Genomic DNA, 25585 nt, shown 5'->3' on the forward strand with positions numbered 1-25585 from the left:
CGTATTGGCTTCCTGAGGGAGAGCGGGAGGTTGCCGCTTGGTCTAACCATATCCTCTCTTATTATAAGTTGTCATGTAATATGTTTTTATCTGTATTGATCTTGCCACAATTTGCTGGCATGTGAATAAATAAACCAAAACTGCATTTACTCTATGGATTTCATGCCATAGTAAAAAATCCTGTTCTTTGATAAGCTGTGGTTTGCCTTTTTGCCAAATAATTTGTCAGATATCTGAACCATGATTAGTGTTTTTCAGTATAACTTTATCTCATATTTTGATGGTTTCATCTTCTTCCTTATATGAGACTATATGAAAGTAAATGCTGTATATGCTCACTTACTGTTTGTCGTAGATAATGATTGTCAGTTGGGTTTTATATAACAACCATTTACTATTTGACATTTATTAACCTGTCGTTTTTCTGTGTCCTTTAGGCAGAGTCAGATCTCTCTTAATGCAACAGGCGCAGGTAAATCCACACAGAAAACTGAAGCTAATGATGCTGCTGCCGCAACAAAGACCAAATCTGCAGAAGCTTCCCGACTTACCGAAGCAGACAAGGCCAACACTGGCAGAGTATGAGCCAATCATCTCTTTATGTCAAGACATATTGTTTGTCTGTTTCTGATAACAGCTAATAGTTTGTCTTAAGATCATCAAATCATTCGAGTCACGTAAATTTAAATGTTTCAAGTTGATGTTGATGTTTACCAAGTAATATTTTTTATGCAGGTGAAGCTGTCTGTGTTTTGGGAATACATGAAAGCGATTGGCTTGCCCCTATCCATCTTCAGTATCTTTCTGTTCTTCTGTCATCATCTGTCCTCTCTGGGCTCAAACTACTGGCTCAGTCTTTGGACAGATGACCCCGTTGTCAACAACACACAGCCCAAAAGAGAGATGCGATTAGGGGTGTATGGAGCTCTGGGAATTTCACAAGGTGATTTCACTCGGTCGGTTGTGTGTGGGTGTCATTGCATAAATTAGCATTATAAATTCCTGAACATCGTTAATGATTTGACTATTGCTACTGAAAGTCAGTTGCATTATACAGCTTTCTCAACAGTTTTACCAAAATAAATGTGTAAGATAATAATCCACACACCATAGGCATTTTGTATCAAGTCCCTAAAGGGATAGTTCACCCAACAATCTATATTCTGATTAAGATTGAATTTCAGAATTGGAAAAATTTAAGCGTGAGTAAATAATGACTTAATCTTACAAAAAATTACATGATTTTAATTAACCTTTTTACTATTGATGCAGTGTATTTTTTCTTTTGTTGAAATGACAATTAGCAACATAGCAATAGTTTAAATGTTGATAATTATAGTTTTTGTTAATCTTGTTACTATCATTAAAACTTTTAGATTTTAGATTTAAAGGGCACCTATGGTGAAAAATCTACTTTTCAAGCTGTTTAGACAGAAATGTGTGGACTAGCCTTAAAGGGCCAGTACAAAAAAACAGCAAAACCTTTTTTTCCAGCTATAATATAGACACTTCAAACAGCTATAATAAATAATCTGATGGGTGTTTTGAGCTGAAACTTTAAAGACACATTCTGGGGACACAAAAGACTTATATTAAGTATGAAAAAAGGGGTAACCTATGTGCCCTTTAAATTTTTTGTCAGCCAGATGTTTTTGATGGAGACAATTTAGTGTAATCACTAAATCACTTATGTATACATAAAAAATATATGTATAAGTACAAGTCAGAATAAGTTTGTTGTTTTATTTGTAAATAAATATGCAAGTTACAATGAATGAAACATTTTTGCCTTTATTTTGCCATTTTATTTTCACAAATGTTATTTGAAACATTAAAGGAGACCCTTCACTTTACTTTCATTTAATGAATGAAAAATTATTTATTTATTTTGTCCCATGTATATTGTATGCATCTTTACTTTTTTTAAATTGGTTAAAAAAAACAGCTTTTTAAACTTTCATTTGTTTTTCTCTGACAGGCATTGCTGTGTTCTGCTATTCTGTGTCAGTGTCTGTCGGTGGGATCTTAGCCTCCCGCTACCTGCACCAGACAATGCTCTATAACGTCCTGAGATCACCCATGTCTTTCTTTGAACGCACACCCAGCGGTAACTTGGTCAATCGCTTTGCCAAAGAGACGGACACGATCGACTCTGTCATCCCTAGCATCATTAAAATGTTCATGGGCTCTATGTTCAATGTTTTGGGCTCATGTGCTGTCATCCTCATTGCCACTCCATTGGTAGCCATCATCATTCCCCCACTGGGCCTGCTGTACTTCTTTGTACAGGTCAGTCAGTTATTTTAACTCACCATTGCTCTTGCAACTCAAACACAGTGTTATTACAGTATGACCTTTAGTATTTCATTCTATGTTTAGTAATTTCCTCGCTTTCTGTTTGATTCTTCGTCTCTAGCGTTTCTATGTGGCATCCTCTCGTCAAATGAAGCGACTGGAGTCTGTGAGCCGCTCTCCAGTCTACACACACTTCAATGAGACGCTGCTGGGCACCAGTGTGATCAGAGCGTTTGGAGAGCAGCAGCGCTTCATCAAGGAGAGTGATGGCAGAGTGGACCACAACCAGAAAGCCTATTTCCCCAGCATTGTAGCAAACCGGTGAGAATTCATAGAACTTTGCTATTTATTTTGGCTTATACATGTTTTATTTAGCTGGGTGTTGCAATGGGTATCGCTGTCGCCTTACAGCAAGAAGGTCGCCAGTTCGAGCCTCGGATGGGTCAGTTGGCATTTCTGTGTGGAGTTTACATGTTCTTCCCGTGTAAACTCCGGTTTCCTCCACTGTCCAAAGACATATGCTATAGGTGAATTGGGTTAGCTAAATTGTCTGTAGTGTATGTATGTGAATGAGAGTGTATGGGTGTTTCCCAGTGATGGGTTGCAGATGGAAGAGAATCCACTGCGTTAAAACATTCCACTGTGGTGACCCCTGATTAATAAAGGGACTAAGCTGAAAAGAAAATGAATGAATGAATGTTCTGTTTAGTTTATATGTATTGGAGTTCCAAACTTTATGGGTTTCTTTTTTTTTTTGTTGAACACAAAAGAAGAGGTTTTGAAGAATGTTGGAAACCAGCAGCCCTTTTTTCTTCCTACTGTGGAAGAAAAAAAAAAACTATTGATTTGCCCTTAGTCTCCTGATTGTTAGTTTACCCAAAAATCAAAAATGAAAATGATGTTAATAATTACTCACCCTTGTCAGTTCCCAATCCCCTATGACCTTCAATTTATCTTCAGAACACAACTTAAGGTATTTTTAATGAAATCAGACAGTTCAGAGACATTCAAAGTCAAGAAAAGAAACCAAAAACACTGTAAAAACTTTCCATGTGACTTCAGTGGATCAGTTGTAATCATATGAAGCATTTGCATTCCATATATTAACGTATTTCAAACTGTAAAAACTACTTTGTTTTTCTGCGTGTTGTCTTTTCTTAATGTATTTCATCTTATCAATATATCTTGATTTGGGTTTTGAAACTGAAGGAAGGCTTTTTAGATTGGATTGACATGAGGGTGAGTAAATTTTCATTTTTGACTGAACTGTCCCTTTAACACAGGGTAAAAACAGGACCTTAGTGTGTTGTTGTGTTATTTGTAGGGCCAGACAGAATCTGCAGACATTTTTTTGCTATTTCTGGGCAGAATTTTGTAAAAAGTTTAATACCTTTTTAACTTTTCTTTATTGTTTACAATGCAAATCCATTTAGATCCACTTATTTGGAAAACAAACAAGTCTCACATATAATATATCTGCTAATAAACTGAAAATATTACTTTACAAACTGTATTGTAAATAAATCAAATAAACATTTTCATATTAGTCAATAATATTTCTGAAATTAATTTAAAAACTGAATTAATATAAATTTACACTAGTAAATAAATAGACTCAATGATGGGCTAAAAACTGTGGATTTGTGCGGTGCAGATTCCGTGTGGGCCTAGCTATTTGTAAAGTTTTGTGTGACTCTTGTGTCTTGCAGATGGCTGGCGGTGAGGTTGGAGTTTGTGGGGAACTGTATTGTGACGTTTGCAGCACTTTTTGCAGTGATGGCCAGGAACAATCTGAGTCCGGGTATTATGGGACTGTCCATCTCTTATGCGCTGCAGGTCAGTCTGATAAATGAGATGTTGAGATACAGACTAGATGTCCAAACAAATTCTTACCCCTCCCTCTCCTGTTTGATCCAGGTCACAGCATCTCTGAACTGGCTGGTGCGGATGTCCTCTGAGCTGGAGACTAACATAGTGGCGGTGGAGAGGGTGAAGGAGTATGGAGACACAGAGAAAGAGGTCAGTGCATCAGCAGGCAGATTGTGTGTGTGTTCATTCTGTACTTCAGCAGAGTCCAATCTGTGATTAGCCCTGTTTCCTGCTTTATCTCACACCGTACTAGAGAGGCAGTTAGCATACAGGGAGTAGAGAGGAGATCTTTATACAGTAGTTCTCAGAAAGAATTTGGCTCATTTAATCTTGGCACCATGGACTTTTTCTTTAACTTGGGATACAATTTAGATAAATGGTTAAATGCAAAGTGCGTATCTAAGATTCTGCTGCTGGCCTGTTTTTTTTTTTTTTTTAAATAAACATTTGGTAACTACTGCTGGGGGTTATTTATAAAATAACTCAAGGTTTTTTTTCCATTTCTAAAAGGTAGTTTTCTTTTCTAATTCACTTTAAGCGCCCGTTCAGTGTGACTTTACTTGGAATAAAGTGAAGTAAAATATTCCATATCCTATACATACAGTAAAATCGAAAAGAAATTGGCTTGAAGAAATGTATCATTGTTTACACAAAATATTATGTTGCACATTTTTTTGGCATCAAATCATTGTATTGGAATGATTTTTGAAGAATCACATGGCCCCTGACGACATCAGGAATTATGCTGAAAATACAGTTTGGCTTTGCTGAAATAAATGTAAAAAAAAAGATTCAAATATAAATGAGTTATTTAGAATTGTAATATTATTTATAATGTAACAATTATATCATAATATTTCAGGTTTTTTATTTAAGTTAATTCACCCTCGAAAATACAATTTTCTTAAAATATCTTAAAATATTACAATTTTAATACACTATAATTATAATACTTTAAATAATAAAACGATAATAAAAATTTCTATGAACTTGTATAGTTTAATTAGTGCAATTAGCAGACTAAACTAGTGTTGGATATTCTGCTACAGTGTGGCATACTGTATTTTTATGTCCGCCTTCCAACAGTATTGTAAGTTAACTTCATTTACTTCCTAATAGATTGTTGCGATTTGTTTGTTTTTGCTCAATTGATGTCTCTTTTCACAGGCTGAATGGAAATTGGAGAACTCAAATTTGCCTTCTGGTTGGCCAACCGCTGGTCACATTGAAATCCACAAATTTGGCTTGAGATACAGAGAGGACTTAGAGCTGGCGATCTGTGATATCTCAGTTAACATTGCAGGGGGAGAAAAGGTCTGTCTCTTTGTGATTTGACTTTAGTATTGCTCATTTCAGTCTAAACCTGCATAACTATTCATTATCACACATGGTCAATCGTATTTGTGTTTTTCTTAGGTTGGAATTGTGGGTAGGACAGGAGCAGGAAAGTCCTCTCTGACGTTAGGGCTGTTCCGCATCATTGAGGCAGCGCAGGGGGAGATCCGAATCGATGGGGTGAACATTGCTGAACTGGGCCTGCATGAGCTGCGATCCAGAATCACAATCATCCCGCAGGTGTTGCAACTTTTTTAATTTGCTTGACACTCATTTATACTAACAGTTAAAATACTTAAAAATGAGAATCTGCTTTTAATTCACTAAGATTCACTAAAGGCATCTAAGATATAGTTGACTTTTCTTCAGTAGAACAATAATGATTTTTAGCTGAAACCTTTCTGATTCATTAAAAAAAGTCAATCTTAAATGATTATTTTTACTTGCTCTGTTTTAGGATCCAGTTCTGTTCTCAGGTTCATTGCGTATGAATCTGGACCCCTTTGATGGCTACACTGATGAGGAGGTTTGGAGATCTCTAGAACTTGCACATCTCAAGACCTTTGTGTCTGGCCTGCCCGACAAACTCAACCATGAGTGTTCAGAGGGTGGAGAGAATCTCAGGTACAAACTCTAGATTTCTCACTAATTTTCAGCTCGAGTTGTTTTTTTCATAATTTGACTAACACCTGACCTCTCTGAATACTCTGGCCTTCAGTTTGGGTCAGCGGCAGCTGGTTTGCCTGGCTCGAGCTCTTCTCAGAAAGACCAAGATTCTGGTTTTGGATGAAGCCACTGCAGCAGTGGATCTAGAGACAGACAATCTGATACAGTCCACCATCCGAACTCAGTTTGAGGACTGCACAGTTCTGACCATTGCACACCGCCTCAACACCATCATGGACTACACAAGGTAAGCTGTGTGCTTCATGATTATTGAATCTTTTTATAATAAATATTGTTTATATTGAATGCTACTTATCATTTTTCAGTGTTTTATACATTTGCTTTAAACTAATATTTTACATTTTCTGTTCTCAAATGTGTGTTGATGTGTAGTGAGGGGAAAGTCAAATGTGTTCACAATGTACAGATCACAACCCACGGTTCAGAACACACATGGCCCGCAGATTAATAATTTTTTTAAATGGTAGATTAATCCTAAATTTGTAATGTTCACAGAGAGATCACCTCTGGTGGCATTTAGATCACATGTATGAAAGCATTTAGGCTTTCTTGTAAAATATAATGATGACCGAAGAAGTTGTGATAGGTTATTCGAGATGTGGTGGGTTTCTTAAAGGGGTTTTCTGTCACTACTTGTTTAGCCTGCATCAGTGCATTATCATTAAAAGATCAGGATCTCAACATTACCCAATTGATGGTGATTTGCATATGTTTATTAATCCTTCGATTCGCTGCATTCAAATTTGTGTTTGAAAAACGCAAAAATCAAGAAAGAGATTCAGTCTTTAGTCTTTTGAGTTAGTTATGAAGTTACAAACAGTTAAATAACACAGAAGTACTGGAATAACAGTATATAGTTTAGATAAAACCCACTAATGTTTATGGTAAAGATTAAAGTCATTGTCATATTCATTTAACGGCGCTCAATCATCTAACAATGAAACATGAAGTTTTATCAGTGAATAACTGAATCATTTATTGAAAAGGAGACTAAAAATAAATATGGGTTGTACAAATTATAATATTAGATTTCTACATTTAGCGTCATCATCATTAGTAGTAGTAATAGTGATTTTTTTTCACAGTACTGAATATATTATTATTTATTTTTATTCAGCTGATTATTTCTCCATTTCATTTTAAATAAAATTACAGGTTCTGAGTTCTGTTTGTTAAAACTAAACATGTCTTACAGTACTGTTTTTGTAGTAAATGGAAAGCAAATTACATTTGTCTCCTCCCCTTTTTGGCTGATCCGAAAAATGATCTGTTCCGTGACTTAAAAAACCCATTACAGTGTTTTCTCTAGGATTTTTTCCAGCTGTGGCGGCAGGCCTTTTTTTGTACACAGATCTACCAACTACCTGTGGCGTTATTTCAATGACAAATGTCATGAGCGCAGTATTAGAAGTCGAGATTGCATTTATGTAATAGCCTACGAGCATGCGGATCTCTTTGCTTGCGCGCCGATTTCCTCTTCTCGTGCACAAAACTTCTGGCACGCCCCCTCAAATATAGGCCGCTTCAGGAGCACGCAGATCTTCTTGTAAACGCTGCTGAAGTGCGATTTAGTGCGTTTATGTCTCCAGCATTTATTAGATTTGCTAGGAATATTTATGAATGTCTCTAATAGACCTACAGAGCGATATTAATGCGTTCTGAAGTAAAGTGAAATGGCTATACGTCGTGTTTGCTGGCCTCACGCATCATGCACCAGTCAGTCAGTCAGTACGTAACCTTAAAGGGTTAAACATATGACGCACAGCACACCTACGGTTACAGAAAAGTTTGGTCTGTTATAATTCACTTGCCTTTAAATACGTTTTGGTGCGATTATCACCCGCTATTAAAAAAATAAAATGTTTTGAATGAGAAGCTGTAATGTAGCCGTGGCGGGATGAATTTTGGCGTGGCGCTCGCCATGGAAGAATGAATGTAGCGGAAACCATGCATTATGTGGTCCGAGCTGTGAGATTTGTGATCCGTTACAACAGTAGTTCATAAAAGCTACTAGTAGCCATTTTTACATAATTTTTAAAATGTAATTATAAAAGGTGACTTCACCATTTCCTTTTACTCTCTCAACAATGCAATTTTGACTGCATCAAATGATTTTTTTTTTATTTTCACTTTGTTGTGTCCAATGTGGAAAACTTTTGGTGTTATAGTCAGGTGTGGTTTATTTTCTGAAAAACACAGCATGTAAATTAAAACACTAAATATTTCCTCTTCTTATTTTTTTTCTCTCGGAAGGGTGCTGGTTCTTGATAAAGGCCAGATGGCAGAATTCGATTCTCCGTCCAATTTAATTGCCAAGAAGGGAATTTTCTACAAGATGGCCAAAGACTCAGGTCTGGTCTGATAAGTAGATGGGCTGAAGAGCCTGTTCATAATAGACTTTCAGTAAGTAAAGCGCATGGAGAGCAGAACTGGTGAGAAATGGACTCTGAAGGTTCCTCTTCCATGGGCCTGGAGCTCAAACACCCACACAGACGCACACACCGCGTGTATGACACCACTCCATTTTGCCACTCCTCAGCTAATGTTTCTGTTATCAATCATATCAAAGGTGTTGCTGCAAATGCTGCTTTAAAGGTTGTTTGATGCCAACTTTTGGGATGTTTGATACCAATTAGATTTCTTCATTGCTGTTTCGTTTGATTTTTTCATTACTTGTCATCAAGTTTCAATAGCAAGACTTCTTTTTATATTTTACTACTAAGCCATTGTTTCCTGCTTGTGATGAAAATATTTATTTACAAAATTATTTGACTAGAACAAGTAAAGAACAAAGTTTCTCTGTGCAGTGAGCAGATGTTTACTGACTAAACAGCTGCTCTAAATCCTTACATAAGCACGAGGGGCTTCATCCCAAGCCAAAGTTCACTTTTAAAGCTATTCTAGAAGAATCTTTAACGTTTGTTTGAGTATCTTTAAAAGGCCAATTTGATTAAAAAACAAAACAAAAGTTTCATCTTCAGAAGCCATTGTTTTCCCTTATTTAGTTTTTATTTATTAGTTTGAGAAAATCTGTTACAATATATCATTGATTTCTTTTGTTTTATCATATAACATATTTATTACTGGGTATATCCACTGATGGCCTCCTCTTACCAAAATCCTGCAGTGAAAACAGAATGCTACATTTGCCTTCTGCTTTCATTGGTGAATGTATTTAGATGATGTATTTGATTTATGATCTGTTTACTGTTACTTTATTTTTCAGTGATCATTTCACCAAAAAAAGAAAGCTATAAATGCACTTATTCTTTGTTCTGTATAATAAGGTCATGGTAGGGTTTACTTAGTAAGAGTGATATTGTTTTCGAAAGTAGTTGGAATTATCATTTAACCTTGACTTAACCAGTCAAATACCCAAATTGTAGTAGCTTTTAAGGACAGGTTGTTGTGTTGATGCTGTACTTGCTGAGCTGTGTGCTGTATACCATATATCTGTTGAATGTATGCTTGAGTGCATCACATTGCTTCATTCATCGGCACCTCCACTCTAGGTTATTTAAGCCTTTTGAGTTTTTTTTAAGGCCAATTAGTTTTTTTTAAAACTGACAAAGACAAACTTTAAATGATAAATAAAAGATATATATCTGATTTGTTACATATTAATATGATTTGTATGTAAGCAGCAATTTATTATTTGATATTTGTATACATGCACTAGTTTTAAGTGTGCTTAGTTTCATAAATAAGCAAAATATGTAAAGGGGAAATAAAATATTTTTTTTGTAAAGTTTTATCTCATCCTTTTATTTATTGTTTCACATTTTGAGAGCTTGATTTATTTTCTCAAAGATCAAAACAAAGAAAACAATGATTTTATTATCAACACCAAAAACAATTATTTAATAAAACTGTTCAGAGAATAAAAAAAGCATTTTCAAGTCTGACAGTCACACATGATGTGTGCTTAGAAATATAAATATATAAAAATACAGTTATTGTACAGTATAAAATACATAAATACTGATTTAAAGTGTTAGATTATGAAAAAAATACTAGTATTAATACACAGAGTTACAGACAAATTCAAGGAAAAAGTGTTGCATTAATTTGTAATCGACGTTTCTCACATCGTAAGTAGCTTAATAAAAATGCATCTTTCACCTGTAGGGGAATTTAGCTTTCAATGTGCTTCTACATGAAATTAATCAGCATGTGAAGTTATAAACATGTAAAAACCTAGAAAGGTTCAAGTAGAATTGTGACTTGATCTATAGCGGTGTCTTATCTAGATCCTGTCTCAGGATCTATAAGAATAAACTACATATTTACAGAAAACTTCACTTTGACATAAATTAGAGCTGATAAATAATGACCACCACAAACGTCTGACCATCTGAAGACCTCTACGGTAAGTTACTCAGAGTCACTCAAGTCTTCATATTATGAGATGAGATTATTGACATAAGTCTTTCTGTTCCTTTAGCAAAGGGGTTTCCAACTCTGTCCTTGAGGGCCAGTGTCCGGCAAAGTTTAGTTCCAACCCGATCAGACACACCTGGGCTAGCTAATCAAGCTCTTACTAAGATTTCTAGAATCATCTGTGTAGGTGTGCTAAGACAAAGTGGAGCTAAAATATGCAGGACACAGACCCTCCAGGACAGAGTTTGGGCACCCCTGCTTTAGCACCTCAGACATCAGTGAAAGTATCAGCAGGCAAATGCTAAAGCACACTACTTCTATTACTAGAGAAAATGTGGACACATGCTATTGCATCCAAAACCTCTTCATCCTGAGCTTTGTACTTCTTTTGAGAAGCCGTTTAAAGATGCCCTTTAGATATTGGTTGTTCGACACCAATATTTTCATAGTCACTCCTAAGTGAAGGGATGATTTTGTCACTGGTGGTAAGGGTTTACACCAGCCCAGCCTCTCGACACATTCGATAGAATTGACCATGCTGAGATATCAGATTAGATGGAGAGTCTATCTCTGTGATTTTCCCTCTGTCCATCACAATTACCCTGTTGGGAAAAAGATTGAGTTAGACCACTGTCAGTCACCATAATCATATTCATTTCAGCATTTATATTTGCTCTTTATTATACCTTGTGTAGTCCATGATGGTGTTGAGGCGGTGTGCAATGGTCAGAACTGTGCAGTCCTCAAACTGAGTTCGGATGGTGGACTGTATCAGATTGTCTGTCTCTAGATCCACTGCTGCAGTGGCTTCATCTAAAACCAGAATCTTGGTCTTTCTGAGCAGAGCTCGAGCCAGGCAAACCAGCTGCCGCTGACCCAAACTGAAGGCCAGAGTATTCAGACACGTCATGTGTTAGTCAAATTATGAATAAACAACTCGAGCTGAAAATTAGTGAGAAATCTTGAGTTTGTACCTGAGATTCTCTCCACCCTCTGAACATTCATGGTTGAGTTTGTCAGGCAGGTCAGAAACAAAGGTCTTGAGATGTGCAAGTTCTAGTGCTATCCAAACCTCTTCATCAGTGTAGCAATCAAAGGGGTCCAGATTCATACGCAACGAACCTGAGAACAGCACTGGATCCTGGGGCAAAAGGTGAGATTAAAATCGAATCTTTTCCTAAAGTTTGTCTCATTTGCTATTAACTTCTTTTTTTTTTTTTCATTTTCAGGGGTACCTGTGGGATGATAGTGATACGAGACCTCAGTTCATGTAGTCCAATATCTGCTATGTTTATCCCATCTATAAAGATCTTTCCTTTTGCTGCCTCAAGGATCCGGAAGATTCCTAGAGCCAGAGATGATTTTCCAGCCCCTGTTCTTCCCACAATTCCTACCTGATTGGATTTGATGAATGGCTTAGCATGTATTAAATGACCAAATATGACACAATTTGTTTAGTTGCTCCAAATGTTATATTTACTTTTTCTCTCTCGTTGACACTGAGGGAAATTTCTTTTAAGGCCCAGTCAAGACCCCTGCGGTACTGAAGTCCATATGCCTGGAATCCAATGGATCCTGATCTGGGCCAGTCAGATGGGAGTGGACTGTCCTCGAATGTCCATGGTGCCTGTGACAACCCAAAACAAACTTGGTAACCGCAGGAATGAATATACTTTGGTCACTCATTGTAAAGGAATTTATAGCAAAAACAGAGCATTCAGACCAGCCCTACCTCTTTAGCCGTTTCAGCATATTCTTTCACTCGCTCAACAGACACAATGTTGTTTTCTACATCAGTCCATGACCGCACAATCCAGCTTAGGATCCCGGTTACCTGCAGTGTGAATTGCCTTTAGAATTTCTTGTATGATATGCTGATTTTTCCAAAGCTTTTAAAGACTTTTTGATGAGTTTCCTACCTGGAGAGAGTGAGACACAGCTAACCCCACGATTCCAGGACTTAAAGTTTCCCTTCCCATAACAGAGAGGATAGCTGCAGCAAGGACCAGCAAGTTACCCAGGAACTCTAGATTTACTGCCAGCCACCTATTGAAATAACATTACGAATATTGTAAAATGATGGATTGAAGGGCTAGACACACAACAAAGAATGAATTAGCAATAACTGAATCTGACCTTGTAGCCACAAATCTCGGGAAATAGGACGTTTGATTGAGGTCCACTCGGCAGTTAGCCTGAAGAATGAACCTAGGCTGTTCATCAAAGGCCCGGATCACACTGGCTCCTTGGACTGTCTCATTGAAATGAGTATAGATGGGTGAACGACTCACTGATTCTAGTCTTCGCAACTGGCAGGATGTGGCAACATAAAAACTCTGAAAACAAAGTGGAATTTGTGTCAAATAAATGATAGGTGGTCCTTGTTTTGATATCCTTGTTCTTTGAGTAATCTGTATTAACATACCTGGATAAAGGCGTAAAGAAGTGCCAATGGCAGTATGATCACTCCTGCAAGTGGAGTTGCCATCAGCACGATAATGCAAACCTCCAGAAGTTTGAACACATAGCCCAGCATCATCTTCAGACCATCAGGAATCATGCAATCAATGGAGTCTATCTCTTTTGAGAAACGATTGAGAAGGTTACCACTAGGTGTACTCTCAAAAAATGACATTGGAGAGTGAAGTACATTGTTCAGAAGGTCCAGATGAAGTTGCCGGGATGCAATTATTCCTCCAAGGGATATTGCCACAGTAGTCCCAAAAATTGCAATTCCTGCAATAAATGATCACAGTTAATGTTCAATATACATACTAAGGATTCTAGATGCTTGTTGAGGAACATTAGAGAAATGCAAACCTTGAGCAAAACCAAGAGCTCCATAAACACCAAGCTTCAGGTCAGTGTTAACCTGTGTTCCATTTATAATTGGGTCATCTGCCCACAAACTGAGCCAGTAGTTGTAAGCCAGTGAAGCAGCTTGTTGGAATGCATAGAGGAAGATGATGGGGATTATGAGTGCCAAGCTGATGGTCCTGAAGTACTCCACATACATCTCCAGTTTCACCTATGTGACCCATTATCAAGAAGAATGTGTGATAAACATCACTGTGAATTGTGTATCGCACGTACAGGCTATATTACAGTGTTCAAAACAACATAGCTCAAATGTCTGAAATCAGGGGTTAAAATTAGATCTCTGTGGTGACACGAGTATCTAAAACCCTTGTCACTGACCCATAGCTGAACTTGAAAATTAACCTGCCACCTTTACTTTGGAATTGAGTTGCATGTAAGGGTATATTTTGATGTTTTACTGTTGTTTGATGTTGTACTGCTTACCCGTCCTGTATGGGCTTTGTCAGCCTGGGTGAGTCTGCCAACTTCTTCGCTGTCCATCTCCTGTTCTGTGTCCGATATGGCCTCCATTGTTTGTATACTTGCACTTCCCATGTCTCCACTTCATTAAACAAAGTTGACAGAAAGGTGAATATGTGCTTTTCAGCAAAATGTAGAAGTTGCATTTTCAAAACTTTGTTACTTTTACCTGATGAGTTGCTCTTGAGAGAGGTCAATTGAGAAATCTGTCATGCTTAGGCGAGATACTGATTTTCTGGTCCCTAAAACAATGTGCATCTGCATTTATTTATGTTATTTACCCATATTAACATAAATTGTTACTGTAGTAACTGGAAACTCAATCTCACCTTTGTGGGTGGCACTTCCCTTGCGTTCACTAACAGAAAAAGCCTTAACAAACTCTGCAAAGGCATTCTTTCTGCTCAGAAGCTCAGCATAAGAGCCCATCTCTGTGATTTCTCCATCTGCCATCACCAGGATAAGGTCTGCTTGAGGCAGGAAGCTGAGCCCATGAGTCACCAACACACGAGTCTGTTTTAGCAAGGAGTATAAAGCATGATCAGTCAAGCTATTTACTACACCCTATTACCACCACATTATTAAGTTTGTGACATCTGACTTTACAAGAACTTTCATGGTATCTCTATCTTAACCCCTATTGTTTATTATGGAATTGGTCCACACTTTGCAGCTTCAACTCTTTTGGGAAACCATTCCACAAGGTTTACAAATGTGTTTTTTGAAAAAGTTGAGATTGGGCGAGTATCCCAAACCTTTTTGCAATATAGTGTTTGTAACTTTAAACCTGTAATGTGTCCCTTACGGTAAATTAGCCATAGTTAAATCCACAAAGTTGGGTTAGAATGACAGGAATAGATAATTGCTTAATTGCTATTCAATTACAAAACTGTTACTTAGTTTAGAGAATAGCATTTCATATATTAGTGTTTTCATAAGAGTTTTTTTGTTGTTCATCCTATTAATTTTTTCAATTTTACCTTATTTTTAAGAACTCCGTTAGGCCCAATGACCTTTTCAAAGATGTGTTGACCCACATGTGCATCCACCGCTGACAGGGGATCATCCAACAGATAGATATCAGCCTTCCTGTAGACTGCTCGTGCCAGACTTACTCTCTGTTTTTGACCTCCTGACAGATTTAACCCCTGTAAACATTGTAAAAATATATTTAGTTATAACCCTTGTGAAACTTAGCACATCTCGAGTATAAAAGGTCACATTTAGTAGCTTTTAACTGTATCAAATCACATCTGGTTTGCACAATTCCTAAAAATCTTTCACTATTATGCACCTTCTCTCCAATCTCTGTGGCGTCTCTTGCAGGAAGGATCTCCAAGTCTGGTAGGAGGGCACAGGCTTCCACCACTTTCTGGTACAAGCTGTCTTTCTTCTCACATCCAAACAAAATGTTGTCTTTAAGAGTGGCATTCTGGATCCATGCTTGCTGAGGAACATAAGCCACAGAGCCCTGAAAGAAAGTGTTAGCTAACTGATGTGGAATATGTAATTGATGCCAATATATATTTTACTGATGTTCCTGATAGATTTACCGTGATTGTGATGTGGCCGCTTTTCTTTTCCATTTCACCCAGCATTGCAGACAAGAGAGAGGATTTTCCACTGCCCACATGACCAACCACAGCCACCAGTGAACCTCGCTGAACTTTGACATTAATCCTGAAATGAATTGTTGCCACATCTTATTCTATATGAATGATGGACCTACAGAGATCTTTCAGCAGGAGTTTTAAGTAAGTGATAAATATGTTCATATCTACCTCCTGAGACATGCTGTACTGTCTTTAGACCAGCTGAATGTGCCATTGTTAATAACAACACTTTCAATATCTGAAAAGAGAATAGAATATCTTTTATTGACATTGGAACATGTGGGAAGCCCAACAAAACTTAAGTGCTTAGCATGCTCCACATAATACACACATTACAAATGGCACTTTATACATTTAACACAAATTTTGTGGGGAAATAACAGATATTGCACAAGATATACACATAAATAGTCAGATATTGCATAAGATTTCATGCCATTTTCAAGCCCCCCCTCAGGGGTTTTACACACAGCCTTGTTGTTATCCAGTACTCAGGCTTAAAACTGATGAGGTTTGACCATCTGTGTATGTCCTGACAGAAATTCCTTGCCATAGGCATGTGTTCCTTTGGCATTCCCAGGTCCAACACACTAGAGTTAACACACTATACAAATAAGGAGTCTTGGTATAACAAACTAGCTGTTCAATATGTGTAATAAGTGTGGTATGAAGAATTGTTTCTATCGCGTCGTCTGTAGACCTATTTGCTCTTTATGCTCATTGATGCTGGTCAAAGTTTGGCAGCAAGAATTTTATGTGACCACATACAAGTTTTTCAAACACTTCATGACTACTAGTGCAATTGGTTGGTAGTCCTTTACAGTGGTGATGATTGGTTACTTCAGCAGAAGAACTATGATGGATGGAGGACTTCAGGCAGGATGGGACAGCAGACTGGTAGTGACAACTAGAAAATCTCAGTAAAAACAATAGCCACTCTGATCTGCACAGTCCTTCAGCGCATGTACACGTACCTCATCAGGTTCTGTGGCTTTTCCTGGATTTATGACCCTAAGAGTGTGCCTTACCTCCCTACTTCTCCACTCTGAGGGTGAAGCTGCTGTTTTCTGCTGGATATGGTGTAAGTACCCATGCTGACTTCACCTCAAGATGTTCAATTTCTCTGTCAGTGACTACGTTTACATGGACATCAGTAATCAAATTATTTGCCTTAATCTAATGAAGACAATAATAAGATTATGGTATTTACATGAGTTGCTTTTTGACTGTTCCTTTCATGATCCCGTTTTACATGTTATAGTACATAATTCGATTGACGTCATTGCATCACCACGCTATCCGCATTTTCTCCGGAGTTTCATGCAATTTCAGGCATTTGATTTTTAATTTGTGGACTTTACCTGCAGTTTGGCACTTTCATTAATGAACATTTCATGCACGCCCTCCGTGACAAACAAGATATTGGATGCAACTATGAACTGCTGGAAGTGTTGTTTTAATGGAAGTTCATACCGCAAGCTGAATGGAAGAAAAAAAAAAAACCCTCAGCATTTCACGATGCAGGTGTCTGTGTGTCTGTCTGCACTGACTCGGTAGGTGCAAAGAGTGTCGAACAGCTGTGTGTGTGTACTATTCTGTCGTAAAACATGGCGAAAAGTCCTATTATGACGGTAATAGTTAGATTAAGGTGTTTACATGTCTGTACGGCATTTCAATAATGTGACTAAAATCGGCATACTCCACACGTCTTTTAATTTCATTTTTCTTTAGTTCGATTATGACCTTAATCTGATTAATCATAAATCGCTGTTTACATGGTTAACTCGTAATCAGAGTATTGTCTTAATCACATTAAAATCTAATTATTGGTGTCCATGTAAACGTAGTCAGTGATCACCTTCAGCTGCTTGGAGATTGGGCCAGTAGTTTGGCGAGGTGTTGAACACAATCCCACACCTGCTTTCTGCTGTTACTATTCAGATGTTACTAGATCTTTTTTCTGTACTCTGCCTTGGCCTTCTTGATGCATTATAAGATTAACTCAGACCACACTGTAGAGGCCTCAATTTCCATATTTAATAGCAATGTACCTCCTTTGTCATTCAGGTTTTAGATTAAGAAAGACCCAGATTTGTGTCTCCACCATGACACAGTCCACACAAATTTTTATATAGCACAGTGTCAGTAAACACCTCTAGTTCCTGGTATTTAGAAATCTCCCAATGAGTTCTGCTAAAACACTTCTGCAGCTGCCAATAGGCTCCGTCTGGCCAGATTTTAACAGTTTTGATGCCGGCAGGAACATTTTCCCTCAGTGTGATGTCTGCAGGGATTAAGAGCAGGGACAAATGGTCCGACTGGTCCAGCTGTGGTAGTGGTTTAGCTCTGTAGCTCAGCTTTAAGTTTGAGTAAACCTTGTCCCGTGTGTTAGTTCCTCTTGTTGCACATTTCAGATGTTGGTGGAATTTAGGGAGCATTGCTTTCAAACCCACATGATCCTCCCAGGTTATTCAAATCTTGTTTCACAATATAAACAGCTGCTTCTTCAGATCCATTCCTGTGGATTTAGTCTTTAGTCTAGGATAGATTTTCCAACTTTTCCATTGTGTTGCAAGTGTGGAAACCACATTCTCAATTCTGACTTCTGCTTCTGATGCAGGAACAAGTAGAGTTTCTTCAGAGCAGGCCTAGATAAAGGCTGGCTTCTTGGATAAACAATTCTTGCCTAGTCAGTGGGTTTGGTGTCATTTCTCTCACTTCTTCTACAAGGACATTTTTACCAACCCTTAAATTTCTTTCTCTTTGAGAAGTTGATTAAGGTCATTGGATATAGTGTCCGACGCCTAGGGCTTTATTATCTACTCATTCCCACATGGACTACGAATTCACTGGTATCATTCAAATGACAACTAAAAACCCATTTTTTTCCCAACATCACCTGAGAGGTTCAAAGCAAACACTCCATCTTCTCTCTCCCACCTCACCACACAACAATCCCAAATTATTATTGATTCTGAGTGTGCCTCACACAGGTAAGTGGGCTTGACAAACCACCTATAGAAACATTCTTCTTCTTCTTCTTGTTTTTCTTGTTTTTGTTCTTCTTGTTCTCCTTCTCACTTTCTTTCAAAAAAAAAAACAAAAAACACCCTTCTCCTTACTCTAGCACTTATGTCTAAGCACTGACAGTTGTTATGTATAACTATCCTTTCTTGTGTGTATTGCCTCCTCAAATGTAAATGCTCTCCTTCATTTGGTTTGGGAGAATGACAACATTTCCATCCAACATTCCCACCTTGACCTGACTGGATCCATGGTTTGAAGAATTCGCCAGCCTTTAAAATTGCTTCAACTCGTTTTGTCCTTGCTTCAACAAGCTTCATGAACTCGTCCTGTAGTTCACCTTTAATCATGTGTTTCGCTTCCCTGCTGAAGAAGTTGCTTACTTGCTACATGCTGAATGCAGTTTTAGCCAAATGCCTCTCTTGTTTCAGTTGCTTCAGTAGCTTCACTTTTCCCAATAGCTTCCTTTGTCATTATAAGATGATTTCAGGTGTTTCACTCTCTGCAGAGACTTGGGTTTTTAATCCTTCTGTCTTCAGCCACACTGATTATCAACTGAGTTTTTATTTTTAACTCTCCCAAACAAAGGGCTATCAAAGTCTGAAGGACGTCATGAAGCCATGACAAAAGTAAATGAGGCAACAGGGTGACATTTTTGGTTAATGCTTTTGCATAAACTTCAACCACAGGTTATTACGAGCCTGAGTTTGTTATTAAGAATAATCAAATGGTGAAGAAAAGAGAAAGACAGACTCTCGAACTTTATTACAAAAAATAGATGCATTTCTAATAAACCAATTAAAAAAAAGACTTTTAACAGACAAAAATGTGGAAAAAAGTTATATAAATATGTAATTACAGCTCCAAAGCTGAAAATCCCCTTCCACTAACCGCTGCATGAAGTCATAAAGCACATTTTAGCCTCTACCAAAACCCACCTCATAGCCACAAAATTTCCTTATAGTGTTTATGAAATTACAGTGTTTAAATTAATGTTTCAAAAGTCTTACACAAATGAGCTTGTCTCACAGAAATATTTTTCAAGGTGGGTGTTTCTGGCAAATCAGTAACTTATTTATTTTTTTATTTTTTTTTGGATGATGGTTTTGGTTACGCCTTCCTACTTTAGGACAAAACTCTTTATTGTTCAACATTTAAAAATGTTTCTCATCACAAATCAAGTGTTTTATATCATAAAACAAAGTATGAAAAGCGGATTCACTCACCGGGATTGTATGGAACTCTCTCCACGCTATCAAGTTTCAGCTCATCTTGACAGAGAAACTTCCCGAGTCGTTTAAGAGAAACCACAGCCTTAGAAATGGAAAGAAAAAAGATGTCTTCTAAATATTCTTGAAAGTGCTCTAACATTATAATACATATAGTGCATATACTGGTGCTCACCTGCATGGTAGTACTCATTGCAAATGGCAGTTGACTGAGTGGAGCTTTAAGTATGTTAATAAGAGCCATGGACACAAAGATTTTCTGCGCATCCAGAACATGCTTATCATCAATTAGCACATAGACCCCAAACATGGCAAATGCAATCTGGAGGCAATATAGAGTATGTCATAAAATTATATAGATGTTAGGATTATTTGAATATTTGCTGATGTCCATATGAAATATACCAAAAAAGTGGATGAGTTGAAGGAGGCAATGGAAATGGAGTAAAGTATCTGGGACTTCTTCAGAGCATTCAGCTCTTTTTCCCTGTATCCGAGCACTCTCTCTCTGAAGGCATTCTCCCACGCGTAAAACTTCAGGATTTTTATGCCACTCAAAATCTCATTCATCAGCTTAATGCGTCCATCCATGTACCTCATCTGGACCTCCTGAAAGCAGTAAATGCATGTGAATTCAGAGTCATGCAATCAAGATTGTTTGAGAGAAAAGAAAGAAACCCATATTTCCATTTTTTTTTAATTACAAATTTCCAAAGTTTTCAAATTCTTTGAATGTTTGAGACTAAGCAAATAAAGACATTCAGTTTTACAGTATGTCATTTGTAGTTAATATGTAATATGTAAATTAATATGAAATCCTGTAATTTTTTACCACATTCGAAACATCACAACATTAAAGGACAGAACTGCATGGACTGTTTACATGCTTGTGTTTTAAATGATCTGTAGAGATGAAGCAGATTGATGATACTATGTACCGATATGACCTCACTTGACACAGCATGAATATAATAAATAGGAATAATAATTATATTAAAGGAACAATATGGACAATACCTGGAGCTTGCTTCTCATTTTGGCAATGAACCCATTTAAAGGAAAGATGAGAATCACAATGGCAATACCAGCCAATGCGGATGGGCCAAGGTGCTGTACAGGGGTGAGACGAATGAAAAGTAAAAAGAATAAATTTAAAAACAGATCAATTAATGACTATAAAATGAATTTCATTTCAATACATTTAATTTCATTTTCATGGCAAAATTGTACCTTTAGGTGTACAACAGGTACAGGTGTACAACTGGGAATGTATTTTGTTGCTCAGTGAAATGTCTTTAGACAGGCCTCTTAAAAAAACCCAGTGACAAGCTGCTGTACCCTTAATGCCATGGTATACTCTTTATAATTTTTGTATTTTTAACTCATTGTCATGTTGAAGAAACCAGTTTTCGATTTTTCTAACTCTGTCAGAACTGTTACTTGCTGAATTTCTTTGTACCTTAGATTTTTTTAAACCTTAGAGACCTTGTAATGCATGAAAATCAGCAGTTTCTAAAATACTCAGACCAACTCGTCTGCCACCAAAATTCATAACATCTTCAAAGTCACTCACTTTCTCTCCATTCTTACGCTCTGTTTGACCTTCAGCAGATCGTCTTGACCACATTTACATGCTTTAAATGTGGACATGTACATGAGTTTCTGTCATGTAATTGGCTGATTAGATACGAATGGGTGTACCTATTAAATTGAATTTGCAGATGAGTACATGTCCTATAACTTTTTGTGTTTGCATACATCAAATGGACTATACTTTTTTAAAGATTTGTTTTTGGAATAGGACAGTAGTTGGACAAGAATGAGGTTGGAGAGAAATATGAGAATAGGATGGGGAAAGGTCCATGAGCTAGGATTTTTAAACACAAAGGACAGTTGTGCAACATGTCGGAGCGCTTCCTCCAAGGCTATCGCACTGACTAAATGGAATATACTTTAAAAAGCTTTTGTACACTTTTAAGTAAATTCACTATACTTTAGGAAAGTATAACATTACAACATAACATGAATAACAATAAACAAGAACTTTTTTATCTCTATAGAAGCATCTGTTCTTACCTGCCAGAGGAAGAAAAGACACAAGGCGATTTCAATGGGAGCCAGCCACACTGCATTGAAGTACACTACAAAATCCATGAGCTTCTGGGTATCAGCTGAAACCAAGTTCACTATCTCTCCGACTGTACATGTCCTGCGGGCTGCACTGTTGATGACCAGAGACTGTGGACAACCAGAGTAAATGTAAGACCCATTAAATGCCTCTTTGCATTTGCTAGTAAACACACAAAGATTTACCTTCCTGTACACCAGGCCCATAACTGCAGTTTTTACTCTCATGCCAACTGCGAAACAGGTATACATGTACTGATGGTTAAATAGGGACTGCAGGCAAGACAACAGGAACAGTGAAAAGGCGAAGAGGTAACCCTTCCACAAGGGGGCATCTTCATCCCTCACATAGCCAAGCAGTAGACTGAAGAACAAGAGCAAATATTATTATGATTTAATGGGACCCAAATATTAGCATGCCATTTTTATATATACAGTATTGTGCAAAGGTTTTAGACCACCATTACATTTGTTGTTTTAGTAATAGTATCATAATATATAATTATTTATCATTTTCTTTATTAAAATACAACCAGAAAATACAGATTTTGTTTTGTTTAAGACTAGTTGTTTTTAGTTCATTTTTGGTCTAATTGGAGATATATGGAAAAATCAGTGCTTGCAGCCTTTCGTGAAATATAGTGAAGGCTCTGGCCTGGTTTGGGTCTGCATTTATGCCAGTAGAGTTGCCAATATTGTCTGAATTGATGGGATTGTGAAAACTGAAAACTACAGAAAGGTTTTATTTCCTTCTAGAAAGCATAATTGGTATTAGCTTTATATTTCAGCATGTTAATGATCCCAAACACACTTCTAATGCAGCTAAATCATATTTTGAGAAAAAAGCAGCTAATTAAATACAGTTCATTATGAAATAGGCTCTGTATATTTTACACCTGAATATTTTGGAGGTAGTACGGGATCATTTGGACAAATAAGGATTTGCCAGCTTAAATCTAAAGAAGAACTCTGTACTGAAGTACTGAAAAAGTCCTAATATTACATATCACATTTTGTCAAAAAACTTTCTACACTTTCTACAGTCGAGAGCAATGTGGTAAGTAAAGGTGACTGTTAATTGGCAGGTATGTACAATTTTAGGATAATGCAAATTAAGATAGTTTGTTGATGGTTATTTATTGAATTTCAAGTCAAGTCAAGTCAACTTTATTGTCAATCAAACCATGCAACAGTACATTACACAGCAGACTGAAATTGCGTTTCTCCCATACTCCAATGTGCAATTTTAAAAACAAAACATGACACACACTAGACATAAACTAAACATTTAACTAATATAGTACAAGATAAATTGAATAAATAGAATTTATTTGTGTGAATGGTGAAAATATCGTTTAAACTCTTCTCAAAACAGTTCAAGCTGTGCCAAGGGAGGTCAATAATTGTTTTCTAAAAATTAGCCTTTTTTCAGTCTCCTGTGTATGGGTTCAGTATTTTTATGTTTATGAGAATTAATTAGTTCTTTTCATTCCATTTAAAGTGACATAATTGAACGTAAACATAGCAAGCAGATAATATGCAGCTCATTTTATATGAACATTTTCAGACAGCACTGAACTTCATATGGATATCTATAGAGTACTGTGCCAAAGCCTTAGACTACCAAAGCAAGTGGCAGCCTAAGGCTTACAATATGCACATTACTGTATTTTTCAAGATGTATATGTGTATATTTAATCTTTGTCTGACTTACAATACAGCAAACGCAAGCCAAACCTAAAGAAACTGGGATGTGCACATAATTGATGACCCCCTTCTTGGACCAAGTACAGCTAAACCTAATTTATATTATTGCCAGGTACATACATCAAAGTTTTTCAGGGTGCACAGTTATTATAAAGGGGTGTTGTGGTGTTAGTGAGGCCACGGTTCCTGTGGTTCTGGAGCAGTCAATCCACCACACTGCTCTTGGCTTGTTAAATGCCAGACATAGTGGCTTGTTATGATGATCTACTTGCAGTTTCTTTGCCTTTTCTGAGCTATAGCTCAGCCACAAACAACGTGATGCTGTGTGGAGTGAATGGCACGTAATTAACAGTATGTGGCTGTACCAAAGTAGAATGTGCTGTTATTCCTGTCTGTGATGGGGATTCACACTCAATGCTGAGAAAGGCCAACAAGTTCATAGACATAGTTATGGTTCCCCCAGTGTTTTTGTTGCACAACACTGCAATTACCTGATAAAGGTCTTGCGCTACATTTGCACAGTGGCATGTTTTTCCCTTATCAAATATAATTTAATATGTGCTGCCTCCCATATACTGTAGATTAGCATAATCATGAATTATTGTTCATCATAGACACCTTTTTGTTTAAAATAATTTGTATTTGTTTAGTTAATTTTTTTGTGGACACAAATAAATACTTTTATCCAGCAAGAATCCATTAAAATTGACATATTTGTTTTATTCATTTCCTAAATTAATAAACATAAACAAATATTTTTAAAGCAGCATATCATCATATCAAATCACAAAAAAAATTTATTATAAAAAGCAGAAATCTGGTATTTTCACGTGTAATAGTTAAAACACAGTATTACACTGTTTTGAATGAAGAAATGCAGCCTTGGTTAGCATAAAAGAACATTCTTTTAGTTTTCACTGCTTCTCTCACCTTAGGACTTGTGGGATGGAGAACATAAAAGCATCTTGAATGACAAGACAGAGAGTCCCAGTCAGAAAGTAAGGGCCGAAATTTTTGGCCAGTGTCCGGAGCAAAACGAAGCCTGCGCACTGTTCCTTGTGGAGTTTTCTGAGCAGCTGCTTCTGCTCACTCAGCTTATAACCACGTGCTTCTGTTCCATTCAGAGAGCTCTCTCTCCTGTGGAGGAATGATCAGACACACTGAATCAATAAAAGAATCATTGCCAAACATGACTAGGCAGCAACATTTTAATCAGTGCAATAGTTATACAACCCCAAATCAGAAATCAGGTTGGGACAGTATGGAAAACGCAAATAAAAAAAGAAAGTAGTGGTTTCCAAATTTGCCAAATTTACTTTGACTTGTATTTCACTGCAGACAGTATGAACACAAAATATTTCATGTTTTGTCTGGTCAATTTAATCTCATTTGTAAATATACATCCTTTCCTGTCATTTAGACCTTTTCAAAAAGTTGGGGCAGGAGCAGTTTAGGGCTATTAATCAGGTAAATTGGATAAATAATGATGTGAGTTGAAACGGGTTATGTCGACAGGTAATTGTAATTATAATTTGGTACAAAATCAGCATCCAAGAAAGGTTTTAGCCCTTTAGGAGCAAATATGGGCAGAGGATCGCCAGTTTGCTAATATACGTGAGAAAATTATTGAAATCTTTAAAAACAATGTTCCTCAATGAAAGACATTTAGTTATTTCACCTTTAACAGTGCATAACATAATAAAAAAAATTCAAGGAATCTGGAGGAATTTTAGTGCATAAAGGACAAGAGCCTAAGCTTTAGCCGAACTACTTTGATTTCTGATCCCTCAGGCAGCACTGCGTCAAGAATTCCCATCTTTAAGCGATTTCACCACATGGGCTCAGGACTACTTTGGCAGACCTTTGTCAAGTACCACAATATGTAGTTACATCCACAATTACCAGTGAAAGCTGCACTGTGCCAAAAGGAAACTCTATGTTAACAGTGTCCAGAAGCGACGTCAACTTCTCTGTGCTTGG

The 25585-nt window shown here is 37.1% G+C and overlaps 2 protein-coding genes across 3 annotated transcripts in view; one reads left to right on the plus strand and one right to left on the minus strand.

The window, feature by feature from the left end:
* The window catches only part of abcc1 (ATP-binding cassette, sub-family C (CFTR/MRP), member 1), a 31684-nt gene extending 21744 nt beyond the window's left edge, over window positions 1-9940 (plus strand). For both annotated transcript variants that reach the window (XM_056453900.1, XM_056453899.1), the window contains 11 exons: window positions 438-579; window positions 736-943; window positions 1979-2289; window positions 2417-2616; window positions 4005-4131; window positions 4213-4314; window positions 5332-5478; window positions 5581-5739; window positions 5957-6123; window positions 6218-6412; window positions 8440-9940. In XM_056453900.1, the coding sequence (XP_056309875.1) occupies window positions 438-579; window positions 736-943; window positions 1979-2289; window positions 2417-2616; window positions 4005-4131; window positions 4213-4314; window positions 5332-5478; window positions 5581-5739; window positions 5957-6123; window positions 6218-6412; window positions 8440-8548 (1867 nt within the window). In that variant the 3' untranslated portion in view covers window positions 8549-9940. The remainder of the gene's footprint in view (window positions 1-437; window positions 580-735; window positions 944-1978; window positions 2290-2416; window positions 2617-4004; window positions 4132-4212; window positions 4315-5331; window positions 5479-5580; window positions 5740-5956; window positions 6124-6217; window positions 6413-8439) is intronic.
* Window positions 9941-10081: 141 nt separating this feature from the next.
* Window positions 10082-25585, minus strand: part of LOC130221417 (multidrug resistance-associated protein 1-like) — a 35747-nt gene continuing 20243 nt past the window's right edge. Inside the window, exons 8-31 of the mRNA XM_056453901.1 lie at window positions 24536-24742; window positions 22085-22262; window positions 21848-22009; window positions 20789-20881; window positions 20177-20380; window positions 19947-20093; window positions 19769-19856; window positions 15687-15756; window positions 15459-15585; window positions 15200-15376; window positions 14886-15053; window positions 14235-14418; window positions 14075-14147; window positions 13870-13987; window positions 13387-13594; window positions 12992-13302; window positions 12703-12902; window positions 12486-12612; window positions 12299-12400; window positions 12047-12193; window positions 11802-11960; window positions 11541-11707; window positions 11253-11447; window positions 10082-11168 (exon numbers count right to left, since the gene is read on the minus strand). Of these exons, the coding sequence (XP_056309876.1) occupies window positions 11060-11168; window positions 11253-11447; window positions 11541-11707; window positions 11802-11960; window positions 12047-12193; window positions 12299-12400; window positions 12486-12612; window positions 12703-12902; window positions 12992-13302; window positions 13387-13594; window positions 13870-13987; window positions 14075-14147; window positions 14235-14418; window positions 14886-15053; window positions 15200-15376; window positions 15459-15585; window positions 15687-15756; window positions 19769-19856; window positions 19947-20093; window positions 20177-20380; window positions 20789-20881; window positions 21848-22009; window positions 22085-22262; window positions 24536-24742 (3721 nt within the window). The 3' untranslated portion in view covers window positions 10082-11059. The remainder of the gene's footprint in view (window positions 11169-11252; window positions 11448-11540; window positions 11708-11801; window positions 11961-12046; window positions 12194-12298; window positions 12401-12485; window positions 12613-12702; window positions 12903-12991; window positions 13303-13386; window positions 13595-13869; window positions 13988-14074; window positions 14148-14234; window positions 14419-14885; window positions 15054-15199; window positions 15377-15458; window positions 15586-15686; window positions 15757-19768; window positions 19857-19946; window positions 20094-20176; window positions 20381-20788; window positions 20882-21847; window positions 22010-22084; window positions 22263-24535; window positions 24743-25585) is intronic.

This window comes from Danio aesculapii, chromosome 3, assembly GCF_903798145.1.
Source record: "Danio aesculapii chromosome 3, fDanAes4.1, whole genome shotgun sequence".
In the NCBI taxonomy this organism is placed as follows: Eukaryota; Metazoa; Chordata; class Actinopteri; order Cypriniformes; family Danionidae; genus Danio; species Danio aesculapii.